Consider the following 15,585-nt stretch of genomic DNA (forward strand, 5'->3'; position numbering starts at 1 on the left):
CCTTAGGGTGGCAGGTGTGAGGTGAGCCTGCCCACAACAGATTCATAGCAGAGCTCAGTATGGCCCCAACTGCTCCGTGTCCCCGCGAGTTCGGATGGCAGGGAGTGGGAGGGGGGCAGATGCAAGCAGAAGTCAGATGCTTGCCGGATTCCCTTCCTTTTCTGTTCCTCCGAGCCTAGCAAGGAGCCTTCCATGTGAAAGCATCTTAAATGCTGTTGAAAGAATGCTTGCTTGTTACAGAGGAGGAACTTGGAGCATGACTCCTACAGTGAGAACTTGTTCTAACTTTGGAGAGAGGACAGTCAGGTTTTGTGTCGGAAAGAGTGAGTCAGCCAGTGGTCTGGATGGGAACCCAAAACAAGGAGCTGAAGCCAGGGTGTGGCTGGGAACTCGTGGCCTCGAGACTCATCACTGCTACTTTCTAGTTTGTGAAGTAAGCTTGGCGCCTCAGGTCCCTCATCCGTAAAATGGGTATCAAAATGTTGTAAGGATTGCATGACATAATGAGTAAGCCCTCGGGAAACTATGAAGTGAATATAAGGAATTTAGACGATTTGAGGGGCGCCTGCCTGGCTCCGTCAGTGGGACGTGCCGCTCTCTATCTCGGGGTTGTAAGCTCAAGCCCCACATTGGATGTAGAGATTACTTAAAAATAAAATCTTAAAAAAAAAAGGAATTTAGATTATTTGAAGGCAGAATACAATGAAAAGACAGTGTGATACGAGGATGCTATACAATTAGATCATTGCTTGCTAAGCAGAATTGTACTGGGTGAGGTTCACGTTTGGAGAACCTATATGAGTGGGCCACTGACATATATTAATTTTTTAGAGAAAAAGACCCTGTGCAGTATTTTTGTTCTGCTCTTAGAGGTGAGCAAAGGGAGGCCTCTAGAAGTTCAGTACCTTTCCCAAGGTCAGAGGAAGTAGAGAAACTGGGATTCGGACCCAGGTCAGTTCACCCAGTGCTGGTTCCATTTAACGCCTGGCCCATCAAGACCCAGAGATGCTGGTCCGTGCTCCCCGTGCTCCCCTACGAGCACTCTCGCTGCTCAGCAGGGGCCACAGCTGGGCTGTGGATGCGGATACCAGCCGCCTGTTGTTTTCCCATCCGCCTTGTCTCTCGAATGTCCCCCACTTCCAGGTGGGCTTTGGTGTCTGCTGCCGTGGAGCCGATGGGTCCCTGGGGCCTCCTGCAGGGCGCTCCCTCAGAGCAGGCACCGCCTCTCCCCCCAGGGTGGACAGAGGCGGCTCTGTTTCCAGCAAAGGAACAGACCAGGGAAAGCTGGTCTTACGAGGAGCTGGAAGGGACGTGGGACGTTCCTGAGCACGGACCTTGCTTCCTTAGCACAGAGCTGGTTTCCCAAGCACTCGGCAGTTACCCCACGATTACTCTGGAACGCAGAGCCCCGGGGTCCTGGCGGACTGACTTGACCAGCAGCCTCTGAGGCAACGGCAGCTGCTTTCTGCGAGAGGGTGTGGCGGTGGGGCAGAAAGGGCTCCCGTGTTGGTGCTCGCTCCGTAGAAGTGGATTAGCTTCAGCTCTGCCTGTGACAAGCTGCAGGGTCTGGGGCTAGTAAGCTTTTTAGAGCCTGCTGCTTTCTTGAAAAGAAAAAAAAAAGCTTGTTTTGACAACTAATGCATATTAAACGCATGTTATTTAACGTGAAAATGCAGAGAAGCAGAAGAGAAATATTACAGATCCCTGGCAATCCTACCACCTTTACATCTTTTAAGGTTAATTTTTTCTTCTTTTATTCAGTATATATAGTTGTTTCATTAAAACAATGGACGCCTTCTTTGGAAAAATGTCTGTTCATGTCTTCTGCCCATTTCTTGTTTGGATTATTTGTTCTTTGGGTGTTGAGTTTGGTAAGTTCTTTATAGATTTTGGATACTACCCGTTTATCTGATATGTCATTTGCAAATATCTTCTCCCATTCTGTCGGTTGTCTTTTGGTTTTGTTGACTGTTTCCTTTGTGTGCAAAAGCTTTTTATCTTGATGAATGCCAATAGTTCATTTTTGCCCTTGCTTCCCTTGCCTTTGGCGATGTTTCTAGGAAGAAGTTGCTGCGGCTGAGGTCAGAGAGGTTGCTGCCTGTGTTCTCCTCTAGGATTTTGATGGACTCCTGTCTCACATTTAGGTCTTTCATCCATTTTGAGTCTATTTTTCTGTGTGGTGTAAGGAAATGGCCCAGTTTCATTCTTCTGCATGTGGCTGTTCAATTTTCCCAACACCATTTGTTGAAGAGACTTTTTTCCATTGGACATTCTTTCCTGCTTTGTCGAAGATGAGTTGACCATAAAGTTGAGGGTCCATTTCTGGGCTCTCTATTCTGTTCCATTGATCTATGTGTCTGTTTGTGTGCCAGTACCATACTGTCTTGGTGATCACAGCTTTGTAATAGAGCTTGAAGTCGGAATTGTGATGCCGCCAGCTTTGCTTTTCTTTCTCAACGTTCCTCTGGCTATTCGGGGTCTTTTCTGGTTCCATACAAATTTTAGGATTATTTGTTCCATTTCTTTGAAGAAAGTGGATGGTATTTTGATAGGGATTGCATTGAATGTGTAGATTGCTCTAGGTAGCATTGACATCTTCACAATATTTGTTCTTCCAATCCATGAGCATGGAACACTTTTCCATTTCTTTGTGTCTTCCTCAGTTTCTTTCATGAGTATTTTATAGTTTTCTGAGTACAGATCCTTTGCCTCTTTGGTTAGATTTATTCCTAGGTATCTTATGGTTTGGGGTGCAATTGTAAATGGGATCAACTCAGTGAGGGAGTTCATTTTTGCCCTTGCTTCCCTTGCCTTTGGCGATGTTTCTAGGAAGAAGTTGCTGTGGCTGACGTTGAAGAGGTTGCTGCCTGTGTTCTCCTTTAGGATTTTGATGGACTCCTGTCTCACATTTAGGTCTTTCATCCATTTTGAGTCTATTTTTGTGTGTGGTGTAAGGAAATGGTCCAGTTTCATTCTTCTGCATGTGGCTGTCAAAATGAACCTCCCCAAAATGAACAACCCTCCTACACTGTTGGTGGGAATGCAAGCTGGTGCAGCCACTCTGGAAAACAGTATGGAGGTTCCTCGAAACGTTGAAAAAAGAGCTACTGTACAACCCAGCAATTGCACTACTGGGTATTTATCCCAAAGATGCAAATGTAGTGATCCGAAGGGGTATGTGCACCCCAATATTTACGGCAATGTCCACAATAGCCAAACTATGGAAAGAGCCAAGATGTCCATTGACAGATGAATGGATAAAGAAGATGTGGTATATATATACAATGGAATATTACGTAGCCATCAAAAAGAACGAAACCTTGCCATTTGCAACAACGTGGATGGAACTAGAAGGTATTATGCTAAGCGAAATAATCAGAGAAAGACAAGTATCATATGATCTCACTGATATGAGGAATTCTTAATCTCAGGAAACAAACTGAGGGTTGCTGGAGTGGTGGGGGGTGGGATGGATGGGATGACTGGGTGATAGACATTGGGGAGGGTATGTGCTATGGTGAGTGCTGTGAATTGTAAGACTGTTGAATCACAGATCTGTGCCCCTGAAACAAATAATACATTATATGTTAAAAAAAAAAAGATAGTAGGAAGGGAAAAATGAAGGGAGGGAAATCAGAGGGGGAGACGAACCATGAGAGACTATGGGCTCTGAGAAACAAACTGAGGGTTCTAGAGGGGAGGGGGTGGGGGGATGGGTTAGCCTGGTGATGGGTATTAAAGAGGGCACATTCTGCATGGAGCACTGGGTGTTACATGCAAACAATGAATCATGGAACACTACATCAAAAACTAATGATGTAATGTATGGTGATTAACATAACATTAAAAAAAAACAACAACAAGGGACGCATCCCGTGAGTGCTGCTTTTTTCACCTAACATGCATTGAAAGGCATGAGGAAATGTTAACGCTGTTTTGTCCTCTAAAATAGCTACATAGTTTTACACTCTGAGGCCCTCCCGTTATCTAACCCACCACTGTGGGACAGGAAATTGGGTCTCACCTCCCTTCCCACCAACAGCCTTGACTTCTTCATCTTTAAAATGGGATCCCAGCGCCCGTCTTGCCAGGTGGCTGTGCAAGTTTGGTATGTGGTAGGCGCTCATAAATGTTTGCTTCTTTCCCTGACCCTTTCTGGCCACGGGTTCCTTTCATGCAGGGTCTCTACCGTGATGAGATGAATGTCCCTCAAAATCAATCCATCCCTCTTCCCTGCGCAGGGATCTTGGTGACGGGCGCTCAGGGCCAGCAGCCCGCATGGCCCTCCCCCTGGGGCCCCACCACAGCAGAGCCCGCAGAGCTGGGCTGCTCCCTCCTGTCTGGGCAGTGCGTGTCCTGCTCTGAGCAGCGTCGGAGAGCAGCGGAACCCAGCCGGGGTGTCTGCTTAGTGTCCGCACCACTTGCCGGGCTGGACATGCTGCCTTTCTGCTAAAGCTGCAATGGCCTTCGGAGCGGGACACTTGGATTTCACATCTGCTGCCCCCAGGGCTGGCCCCCTCCCCCGCCCCCCCCACGCCTACATTAATTGGAGTGTGTGAGGTTTCCTTCACAGTGCATGTCAAGGGCTGGCCGTGCTAGGCATGATATACGGTAAGCCTTGTGTCTATTTTTTGTCTGAACCCAACTAAATAAAACATCATGTTTCCCCTGTTGGTCGAGATACATAAACCAGATGTAATTCTGTCTGCCATACGCCCCAACATGGTACCCAGGACCGTGGACGAAGTGAGGGGAATACGCACAGCCTTCTAGGAGGTTTAATTTGGACTATTCACTTGCCACTGGGGTGGATAGGGAGTGGATTTTATGTTTTGTTTTGTTTTTGCTTAAATGGGAGGATAAAAATATGAATACTAAGAGCTAACTGTGTATTGTGGGCTTATCATGTATGCCTGTTATCAGTGTTCTGCTAATATATGGATTATCTCATCCAATCTCATGAGGCAGGTGGTAGATCAGTCCCCATTTTATAGATGGGGAAACTGAGGCACATGGCTGGTAAGAGGCAGTTGACTCTAGAACCACTCCTTAGAATCCCCCTTGGCAGCCTCTGTGACAGAGTCAAGCGGGTATTTACGGAAGGATCTACCACTCTCCTCTGCAGCCCCCGCTGCTGTGGGATTAGGAACAGGCCGGGCTGTTAGGAAGAATCTCCTGCACCACCTTTCCTGCTGTGTTAGCGAGCCACTGACCTTTCTCCGTTTTGAGAACAAGATAGGAGAGTCGCAGAGTCAGAGGGCAGGGGTCCCGCGGGTCCCGGAAGGCCTCACTCGATGGGAAAGCCAGGGCGCAGTAGCCATAGTGATGGGGACCCCGTAACTAGTCTGGCTCCTCCTGGGGCCGCGAGCAGCCTGGGGACAAACTTGAGAACTGGGATGAGACGTCTGAGCGCTGGAAAGTCCAGTGCATGACCTTAGATCAAAATCGGGGTGCCAGGGCAGAGCCAACACAGGTGGCCCATATTTGCGGCGTGACGGATACGTGAAGTCCAAGTTTATTAAGCTGTCACAGGAGGTATGGGGTGTAGGGTTTTGCTTATGGCCCTTGGTGTCTGTCTGGGAATTTTCAGTTTGAAAATGCCAACCGGAAAGCACGTGCAGTTAGACAGCTGGGACACATTCACGGGGCGCTTGAACCAGCCTGGGGATCAGTCAGCCACAGAAAATTGTGTCTCTCATGGGGTGAAGCCTCTGGTTTCCTGCCTGGGTCAGTTCTCATTACAGTACAGGCATTCATTCAACAAACATGGAGTTAACCTAGTAGTATTGTCATAACATCAAAATTAACAAGGTAAATTGAATTCCTCGAGCTTCATTACCTAGCACTGCATATAATTTTTTTTTTTCAAGATCACAATACTTAATAGACACATTTCTAATTTATGCACCGGATAGCATTATTTACACAGGCTCCTTCTTTCTCTTCAGTGGGAGGAGAAGGCAGAGTTGCTTGTGTGTATATATATATATTTAAACACACTTACAGGCACCTCTATTTTTGCCAGTAAGCCTGGAACCTGTCAGGGCAACAGGCAAGGGAGGGAAGCGGAAAGTTGGCTTGTTCTCTGTGTTTTCCATCCTGTTAGCGGGAAATAACGAAGGGAGACTCACTGGTCCCTCCGTGGCCAGGGGTAGCTGGTGAGTCGGGAAGGGTTCCTCTGCCCAAAGTGGCCGCCATGGTCCTGCCCCCACCAGGCTGCTTGCCCTTTAGGCTCCTGCGATCTCAAGACCGCAGCTTGGAAGTGGCCATGGTGGGAGTAGCTTCTGCTGCCACCTGGAACTGCCACGGAGGGTGTGTGAGGTGAATGTTGCGTTTCCTCTCCTGAAGTCGGTCGTCCTCGCTGCCTGTGACCTCACACGGAATGTGGGGTCAGGAGTCCAGCCTGGCTGGGGACACACACTGAATGGGAAATGACGAACAGGGAGGCTGGTCGCACATGTGTAAAGTGAAGCAGATGTGCGCAACTGTTGGTCTAAAACCGTGCTGGAGAAGTCACTTAGCTCAACTGGACACAGACAGCATTTGTCAGGTTACCAGGCAACGGTAAGCAACACATACTTGTGGGTCTGGGAGGAAGGGGTGAAAAAACCGACTTTCTGTAAATACCCTCGTCACTTTTCATAATAAGAGCCTGTCCCCAAGCGCTCTTGTGTCCTGGGCGGGCTCAGCCTGAGTCTTGTATCTCCCTTCCATTGTGGCCAAGGGCTCTGGAATCAGATTGCCCACGTACCAGCTTGTGGGCACAGGTAATTTATACTCTCTGAGCCTCAGTTTGCCCGTCTCTAAGATGGGGATCCTAATAGTTCCAGTCTCTCAGAGGATTAACTGAGTTAACGGTGGTCAAGTTCTTAGTACCCAGCCTGATAATATGTGCTCAGCAACTACTATCTATTATTCCCCTATACTGTGAGTTTTCTCAGCAAACTCCTCGCGGGGCAAACTCTGGTTTTTTTGCGTGGTGGGGGGGTTGACCACACTTTTTATTTAGTATTCTGTAGTTGCTTAACACACACTTAAATGGTCTTATTGGGGGAGGGGAAGGGAGGTTCTGCTAGATTCCCAAGGAAATGTCAGAAAGGCAAAATATGGCCAGCATTATCCATTTGTTTTTTTGAGTTTACTGGGTGAATAGCACTTTCCTTACATAAGCATCTGATCTCAGGTTTTTCATACTGAGAACATTGAGATTTCAGTTTGAAGACACCCTGAAATCCTAAGAGTAGCATACCCCAACTGCCCTCTAATAGCTAGCTTGTTTGTATAGGCAGAAGGATTCACCTCTCCATTTTACATGGTAGATGTTTGTGGAAGGTCTTAGAATTGCTTTGCCTCATTTACTGGGAAAAATCAGATATACGAAGTGGCCTTTAGGGACACTTTTAACTTGAAAAATTACAACAGTAGTCCACAAGTCAAGTCTTAACACATTTAACATTTACTTACTGAGAGCAACGTCATAAAGTCAAGTAAGATTAAATAGGTTTTACTTTTTTTTGTGGGGCAAACTCTTGAAAGGCAGTCTCCCTTCAGAGACCACAGAGAGATCTTCGAACGTACGTGCCACCCATGTGCTCCCAGGGTCTGCCCTGGAAGTTGAGGGGCTGTGATTTCAGCTGCCAGGCATATACCTCCTCTGAGTCCGCTACCCAGGTCTCAGGCCGTGGGCATCCTGGTGGGAGGGCTTTCCTTACCAGCTCCCTTCCTGTGAGCACATTTCCCCAGTGCAGGGTTGGGCTCTCTCAAACAGCGGGGCTACAGTGCCCTGACCTCCTTCCTGCACCCTCCACACCCCTTCATGCCCAGATTGTCTGGGTAGCCAGATCTACTCCATCTTTCCTGCTGGAATAGACCAGCAAGGTCCACCCTGGTTCTTTCCAAAGGCTTCTTCCTCCTTTTGGTCAGCTCCATCCCTGCCACTGTACCCTTTTCCTAAAAAGCTATGGTGGTGTCCTGGTAACTCTCCCCCCACCCCCCCACCCCCCGAGAGAGGCAGCAGCTACTGCGGGGCCTCTTTTGCTATGGCTGAGTTCAGTGTCCTTTGTGGAGGCTCCTTTTTTAATCTTCACAGTAGGGTTATGGCAGTCACCAGCCATAGAAGGTTCCCACCATCTTCCATTTAAACATGCAAATGTTTTGGATGGACCTCGAGAGCATTATGCTAAATGGAATAAGAGAAAGATAAATACTGAATGATTTCACTTATGGGTGGAATGTAAAAAAGCAGAACTCCTACAAACAGAGAGTAGGGTGGTGGTTACTGGCCGCTGAGGGGCGGGGAAATGAGGAGATGTTGGTCGAAGGTACAAACTTCCAGCCACAAGACGAGTAAGTTCTGGAGATCTAAGGTAAGGATGGTGACTGTCGTTAACAATACTGTATTATATACTGGTAAGCTGCTAGGAGAGTAGATCTTAAATGTTACCACCACCACCACGACAAAATGGTAATTATGTGAGCTGATGGATGTGTTAACTAACCTTATTGTGGTAAACATTTTGCAATGTATATACATGCATCAAATCTTCATATTGTACATCTTAAACTTCACAGTGTTATATGTCAATTACATCTCAGTAAAGCTGGAGGAAAAAAAGATTCTCATGTTCTTTTAAAAAAAAAACCAGCTTCCTTGAAGTATGATTCATATACCATCCAATGGACCCTTATTAAAGGTATACAATTCAGTGGGCTTCGAGAATGTCTACAGAGTTGTGCATCAAAAACCACTATAAATTTTAGGACATTTTCACTATTCCTCCCAAACCCTTACTTTTTAACGTCACCCCTCAATTTCTCCATATCACCCCCAAATCCTAGGAAATGACTCTTTTGTCTCTCTAGGTTTGTCTATTCTGGATGTTTGATAGAAATGGAATCCATCACATACGCGACCTTTCTTGCACTTAATGCATTCAAGGTGTATTGACGTGGTTTCATGGGTCTGTACTTCATTCCTTTTTATGGCTGGATAATACTCTGTAGTCTGAATATACATTTTGTTTATCCATTTGTCAGTCGATAGTCATGTGAGTTGTTCCTTATGTTTTTTTTTTTATAAGATTTTATTTACTTATTTGAGAGACAGCGGGGGCCGGGGGGGCGTGTGGAGGAGCACAGGGAGAGGGAGAAGCAGACTCTATGCTGAGCACGGAGCCTGATGAAGGGCTCCATCCCATGACCCTGAGATCATGACCTGAGCCGAAATCAAGAGTCCGCTTAATGGACTGAGCCACCCAGGCGCTCCTTCTTTGTTCTTTTTAACACATCGAAGCCCAGCTCTTTGAGACTACCTTTCGGTTCCCAACCATTTTCAGGAAGAGGGGCCTTTTTGTTATTCTTTATCACAGCCCCAAATGACTCCTTGGTTTGCTTATGCATATAATCCCTGCTCAGAAGTTATGTTCTGAATACCCATAATAAAATTAAAGGTTAAAATTAAAGGTTTAAAAAAAACTTTACAAGAACGTGCCTGAAGAAGTGATTCAGACCATACAGTTTCTCTTTTCTTCTGTGTAATTATTTAGGCTCTAATAATTCAGTCAGTTTAGATGGATGTTCGAACTGGCTGAGGACAAAATAAAGTTTTCACCTAGGCAGAAAAATATTAACAAAAGCCAGAAGTACTTGAGAATTGTAGTAGCGGAACAGGCTAGGCAAGCGTGCTTTCTTTTCACTGAGAACCCACCCTGAGTCAGGTAGCACCAGTGACACCCTTATTTAACCCTATCCTGCCTGGGAGTGGATTTCTCTTAGGCATGTTGTCTACCCACGCCTGGTGGGGCGCCCGCTGAGATGCTGCCAACAAGGCCCAGGTGGAACTTGTAAGCTTCCCACATTTCTCTGAAGGTGTGTAAATGGTGGTCAGCTTTGCTAGTGTTCAGTGTGCGGTTGGGAGGTCAGATGGAGGTAAATGGCATTCAGTGGGTTAAATTTGTAGTCCCAGCACCAGGCTGCCAGGCACTAGAACTGTTCAGCCTCGAATCTAACGAATCTAACTAATCTAACGTGCTCAGGGTTGGGAGCCTCCTGCGGGCTGGTGCTGAGCGAAGGTTTGCCAGGATTTGCGTTACTGGGATTTCCGGTGCTGAATGGGGACATTGTGTGTCCCTCCCTTCGATGCCTGCCCTGAGGGATTCCTGCTCAGAAATCTCAGTGGCATAGTAAATATGCCCTCCCCTCCGGATGGCTGGATAAATTCACTTTTGGGATTTGATGATCTGTTTTAAGGAGGAAAACTGCAAATCGGCATGCTGTAATGTAACAAGAGGAAAGGCAAAAACATAATATACTTATGTTTATAAACCAAACGATGATCACAGAAGGAACATCAAATTTAATTAAATTTCATCTCTATGGTATATTTGAAAGTTGCTAAGAGGGGAGATCCTAAAAATACTCATCACAAGGAAAAAAAAATGTTACACTCTGTGTGGTGATCGATGTTCACTAGACCTGCGATCATTATGTGGTACACCTGAAACTAATACCATGTTACCTGTCAATTCCATCTTTGAAAATTTCACCTCTACTAAGGGGTTCTTTGATTCTTTCCACCCAAATTTTTGTGGAAATGTGAAAAAGCTCAGGCTTCAGAAGGAGTAGATCGTGGTGGGTTTTAGGTGGATTACTCCCCATCTCTGAGTTTGTGTCATAAGGGGACACCTTCCACCCTCCAGGGGGGTGAGTGTGACAACAGATCAGATAGCTTGTGTACAACATCTGGTATGCAGTAGGTGCTCAATAGGAGTTACTGCTTCTAAAGTTCTTTTCCCCCAAATGATTTTTTTTTTCTTACACCCTCACTCATACCCAAGTTTGAGGAGGAACAGTTTGTAAGGAAACATTCTGAGTCTTTTCCCCACAGGATGGTGCTGCTAGCTCTTTGTGCTTGAGGGAGACCATCTTTGTCTTGGTGGAGGGCCTTGCACCCCACAAACATTCGATAGATATTTGCTGACGTTCCAATGTAATAAACCTCAAGAACAGTAGAGAGCCTTTCCAGTGAAGTCCGTTCTCCCAAAGGGGTGTGAACAGTTTTGCAGTGATTGTTGGCTCTCATTGACATCCTAATGTTTGAGGACTTGGAGCCATAAACTGAAGAGCCAGTGGTAGATACCAGCAACTTAAAGTACTGTAGGAGTGATGTAAATATCAAAGTAGACAAGTTGTTTTTCCTCCAGTGGCTTTCTTGGCAGAAAATTAAAAAGGAAAAAAATGGCTACATGACTTAAGAAAACATTGTGGTGGTGGGTGATAATAACTTACGTTTCTATAATGCGTTCCAGCTTACAGAATGCTTTCCCGTTATTATTTCATTGAATTCTCACAAGTCCCAGAGGTAGGTAAGACAATACTGCATTATGGCGAAGGAAATGCTGCTTCGACCACTTACCTACCACGTGGCTCCTGTGGCTTATTTAAGCACTCTAAGCTTATTTTCTTAAGTTTTAAAATGGGAGTTGAATCGTTTAGTTTTTAGGTACTGATACCTTCCTTTTAGGATTACCGTACAGATGCCGTGAGATGGTGCGGGGACACTGCTGGCCACGTAGTAAGTGCTTAGCAAAGGGGGACGGCTAGGACGTTATCAGGTAGACTAACCCTTAACTTCACAGAGGAGGAAGCCAAAAAGGACCATCGCTGTGCTAACGAGCACGCCGTTCGTAACAGCAGAACTGGAAAGCAGATCGAATTCCGCTGCCTCCCGCTCGAGTCCCCTTTCTGTGGCACCTTAGCCAAGACGCGTCAGGCAAGAGGAGTATTTCCATGCGGCTGCCGGCAGAATGCCCCGTGACAACGAACGTCCTCCTCCTCCATTTCTCTGGTGCACTGATCTTTTCACTGTCTCCTCTTGTATTCACAGAACATCATCAAGAAGGTGATTGGGCAGAAGTTTGTGTACAAGTTTGTCTCTTTCCCGGAGATACTGAAAATGGACCCTCACGCGGTGGAGATCAGCCGGGAGAGCCTTTTGCTGCAGGACAGCGACTGCAAGGCGCCCCCCGAGGGCCGAGAGGCGCACAGACACGGCTTGTCGGCCCTCAAGAGCGCGAGCCGCAACGAATACATCCACTCAGGACTGTACTCGTCCTTCACCATTAACTCCCTGCAGAACCCGCCGGAACCCTTCAAGGCAATCAAGACGGAGAAGCTGGAGGAACAGCCGGAAGACAGCCCTCCCGTGGAAGAAGTCAGGACTGTCATCAGGTTTGTGACCAATAAAACCGACAAGCACGCCAGCAGGCCCGTGGTGCCCCTGCCCTCCACGTCTGAGGCCTTCCTGGCCTCGTCGGCCTCAGCCAAGGTCTCCTCTTTAATGTTGCCAAATGCCGCCAGCATTTCGTCCGCGTCACCCTCCTCGTCTCGGTCCCCGTCCCTGTCCCCCAGCTCGCCCCTCCCTTCTGAACACAGAAGCCTCTTCCTGGAGGCCGCCTGCCATGACTCCGATTCCCTAGAGCCCTTGAACCTGTCATCGGGCTCCAAGACCAGGTCTCCATCTCTTCCCCCAAAGGCCAAAAAACCCAAAGGCTTGGAAATCTCCGCGCCCCCGCTGGTGCTCTCCGGCACCGACATCGGCTCCATCGCCCTCAACAGCCCCGCTCTCCCCTCGGGATCCCTCACCCCAGCCTTCTTCACTGCACAGGTAAGAGCCCGTCCCCGTGGTGGGCACTCAGACTCAGTGGCGTAGTGGAAAGGAAGAGCACCCAAGGCAGCTTCCTTCTGCCCTTCAAAAGATCACCTTAGGGCCCATAGACCAAAGTCACGGTGTAAGTGTGAAGGGAAATTACTTTTCCATCCCCAGGCCAAGGTGTCCACAAGAGAAAAGGTTTGGGATATTGGTTACAGTGGGATGCTTCACTGGTTTCTTGTTTTCAGTGGCCGAAGGTGATCATAATACGGAACAGGCACCCTGGCCATCAAAGCAGATCCAAACAATATTTTCCTAGGGAAAGTTGAGCAGGCCAAGTGACATTTCAGAAGGTATTTGGGCTTTATGGAAAAAAAAAAAATTTTTAAGAGAGGGAGAGATCGGGCAGTGGAGGGGCAGAGAGAGAGAATCTTAAGCAGGCTCTCCCCCCAGCATGGAGCCTGACGTGGGGCTCGATCTCACAACCCTGAGCCGAAATCAAGAGTTGGACGTTTAACCGACTGAGCTGCCTGGGCATCCCTGGGCTTCATGACGTTTTTATGACCGAGTCCTCTTTGGGGGGCACTTGATAAGTAGCTATTTGCTTTCTGTTACTAAGAAGATAGATGTTAAGATGCCGCCATTGCATTCGTCTGGGTGGATCTGTGAAACATCAGGGCCACACCAAGCAGTGAGAAAGAATCTTCAGTAAAAGCAGTGCGACTCTGAGAAAACCCAGCAGTAACTCCCACGAGAAGGAAGCCTTTTCCCTTAAATATGATATGCAGATGCTCTTTCTTGTCCAGCTGGCATTTGCAGGGCAAAGGCAGAGCCTGGGCTGGTAAAGCCTATTTCTGCTTCCTCTGGAGAATTGGACGCACTTTGGTGGCAGAGTTAAGCACATTGGCTTTGGGGTCACAGACTAGATTCGGTTCCTCGCTACACTGGGGGGCAGTGAGACGGTGGGCACTTGGTCTCTGAGCCTGTTTCCACGTCTGTGAAATGGATGGTTGGGAGGACTGAATGGGATGATGGCCATGGTAGGAGAGCCAGCTACACCTGGCAGGTATCCTCCTGGAGCCGTGAGGCACGCGGGAGCTCCATCGCCCGCCCCGTGCTCATTGCCGTCACTGTCCTTGCTGTGACCATCATGAGGGGCACGTTTGCCGGTTCCTGTTCTAGACACTTTGCACGCACCCCTCCAGTCATTCTTCATAGCAGGCCCATGAAGTAGATACTGTTATGTCCCATTTTTTTTTCCAGCTGAGGTAAATGAGGCACTGAGGTAAAGTAACTCATCCAAGGTCACACAGCTAACAGGTGGTAGAAGCAAATTTGAACCCGGTTATCCTGCTCCAGAATCCATGCTCTTAAGTAAAATGTTCTTGGCATGCCCATTGGGAATTCACCCAGTTGTCCCTGATCATAACCGTCTGTGGAGTCTGCCAGACAACCGAAAGCAGCTCTTGGCCACTCTCCTCTCTATGGCTTCTCCCAAATTGATTGTGTCCCAAGGATTTTGTGTCTCCCCAAGCTTGTGAGCTGGTGGTAATGAGCATGCCACCATGGAGGGGAGGGCTAAGGGCTCAGTTACTGGTCAGAATGAGCACGTGTGCTTTTAATCAGGCATTTTTTGACCAAACAAAACTGTCCGGGGACGAGGGACTGCTGAGTAAGTGGCTCAGAAACAGCAGTTCCTGAAGCAGATCAGAGAAGTAACCTGAGAAGTGGGCCAGGGTGGATGATCTGAGGATCTCCTCCCCTGGCCTCCTTTGTGTTTACAACTGTAAGGTTTAGAGAGGTCTCAGGCCAGACCGAGGCCAGTTCAGAATTCTGTGTCTGCTTTCTCTGAGCCCGTGTCACCGTCTCCGAACAGATGGCCAGTCCTGTCGTCCCAGGAAAGCAGCTCAGGCTAGCCCTGGGGTTTTGGATCTGGACACAGTGCCTTTAGGGTGGCTCTGCTCAGTGGGACTGAGGATGGTATGGCTGGGCTGAGGGGAGGAGGGACCTTGACATGAGGTAGGGATAGAGTGCAGATGTGAACAAGAGGATGCTAAACTCGGGACTGGGAGACAGGACTTACCAGAACAGCCTCAAACGGGAGGGGGAAAGCATCAGAAAGCCAGATGCTTTAAGAGAGGACTTGTGCCTTGGGCAGATGACAGTGAATGGTCCTCAGCCAAGCTGCAAGGGCAGGACCTTGCTTGTGAGTTGGTGTCAGGAAGTCCAAGGATTGAGACCAGGGCTTCCCAAGGAGAGAGAGGCCAAGGGCAGGGTCTGGTTCCATGACAGGAGAGTAGAAGTAAGGTCTCGGGCTGAGAGTTCCTTTGTATCAAGCCGAGGGGCTGGGGGGTGGCTACCAGGTAGTGCTCTGAATGGATTCAGAGGAGTTAAGGTTGGCTTTGGGGGATGGTCTAATCTCAGGACTTCCCTCACCTTCTAGCAGGGTCAGCTCTGCATCCAGTGCAGTCGAAGTGGCCAACAGGGAGGGAAAAACCAGAGAGTGCAGAGAAAGGGCAGGACTCAGGTGTGATATTCATTCACCCAAGTGGTTTCTCTGAGATCAGATAGGACAGTCACACCTATCTGGGCTTGACAATCCTCCAGCTCTTTACTGTAGGCCTGGAATCAATGTAGGGTTTGGATTCTCAGAGATTCCTTCCCCCGGGAGCTGAGTGGCTCAGAAACTAACCCTGGAGCCCTGGCTCTCCCTCAGTGGACAGTCAGATGCAAGGTCAGCTCCCAGCAGCTGGCCTCATCCTGAGGGGTGAGCCCATTTCCCTGAAATCCCCCCCAGGGGGCAGGAGTGAAAGCCTTCCCTTTACTTCCAGGTCAACTCTGGGGGTTTCCTCTCCCGAAGGAGACTTGGGGCTTTTCTCTCCCACAGGCAGCTCTGATGTCTCGTTCCCACAGCTCATTGGTTTCCCTCCTACCTG

At 48.1% G+C, this 15,585-nt stretch overlaps 1 protein-coding gene across 4 annotated transcripts in view; it reads left to right on the plus strand.

The window, feature by feature from the left end:
* ELK3 (ETS transcription factor ELK3) overlaps positions 1–15,585 on the plus strand; it is a 70,931-nt gene that overhangs the window by 39,288 nt on the left and 16,058 nt on the right. For 2 of the 4 annotated variants that reach the window (XM_036085858.2, XM_078076436.1), the window contains one exon: positions 11,885–12,664. In XM_036085858.2, coding sequence (XP_035941751.1) covers positions 11,885–12,664 — 780 coding nt within the window. Of the gene's footprint in view, positions 1–11,489; positions 11,573–11,884; positions 12,665–15,585 lie in introns of those variants that run through there. The other 2 variants (XR_013449317.1, XM_078076437.1) reach the window with 2 other exon arrangements.

Source organism: Halichoerus grypus, chromosome 6 (assembly GCF_964656455.1).
Source record: "Halichoerus grypus chromosome 6, mHalGry1.hap1.1, whole genome shotgun sequence".
Lineage (NCBI taxonomy): Eukaryota > Metazoa > Chordata > Mammalia > Carnivora > Phocidae > Halichoerus > Halichoerus grypus.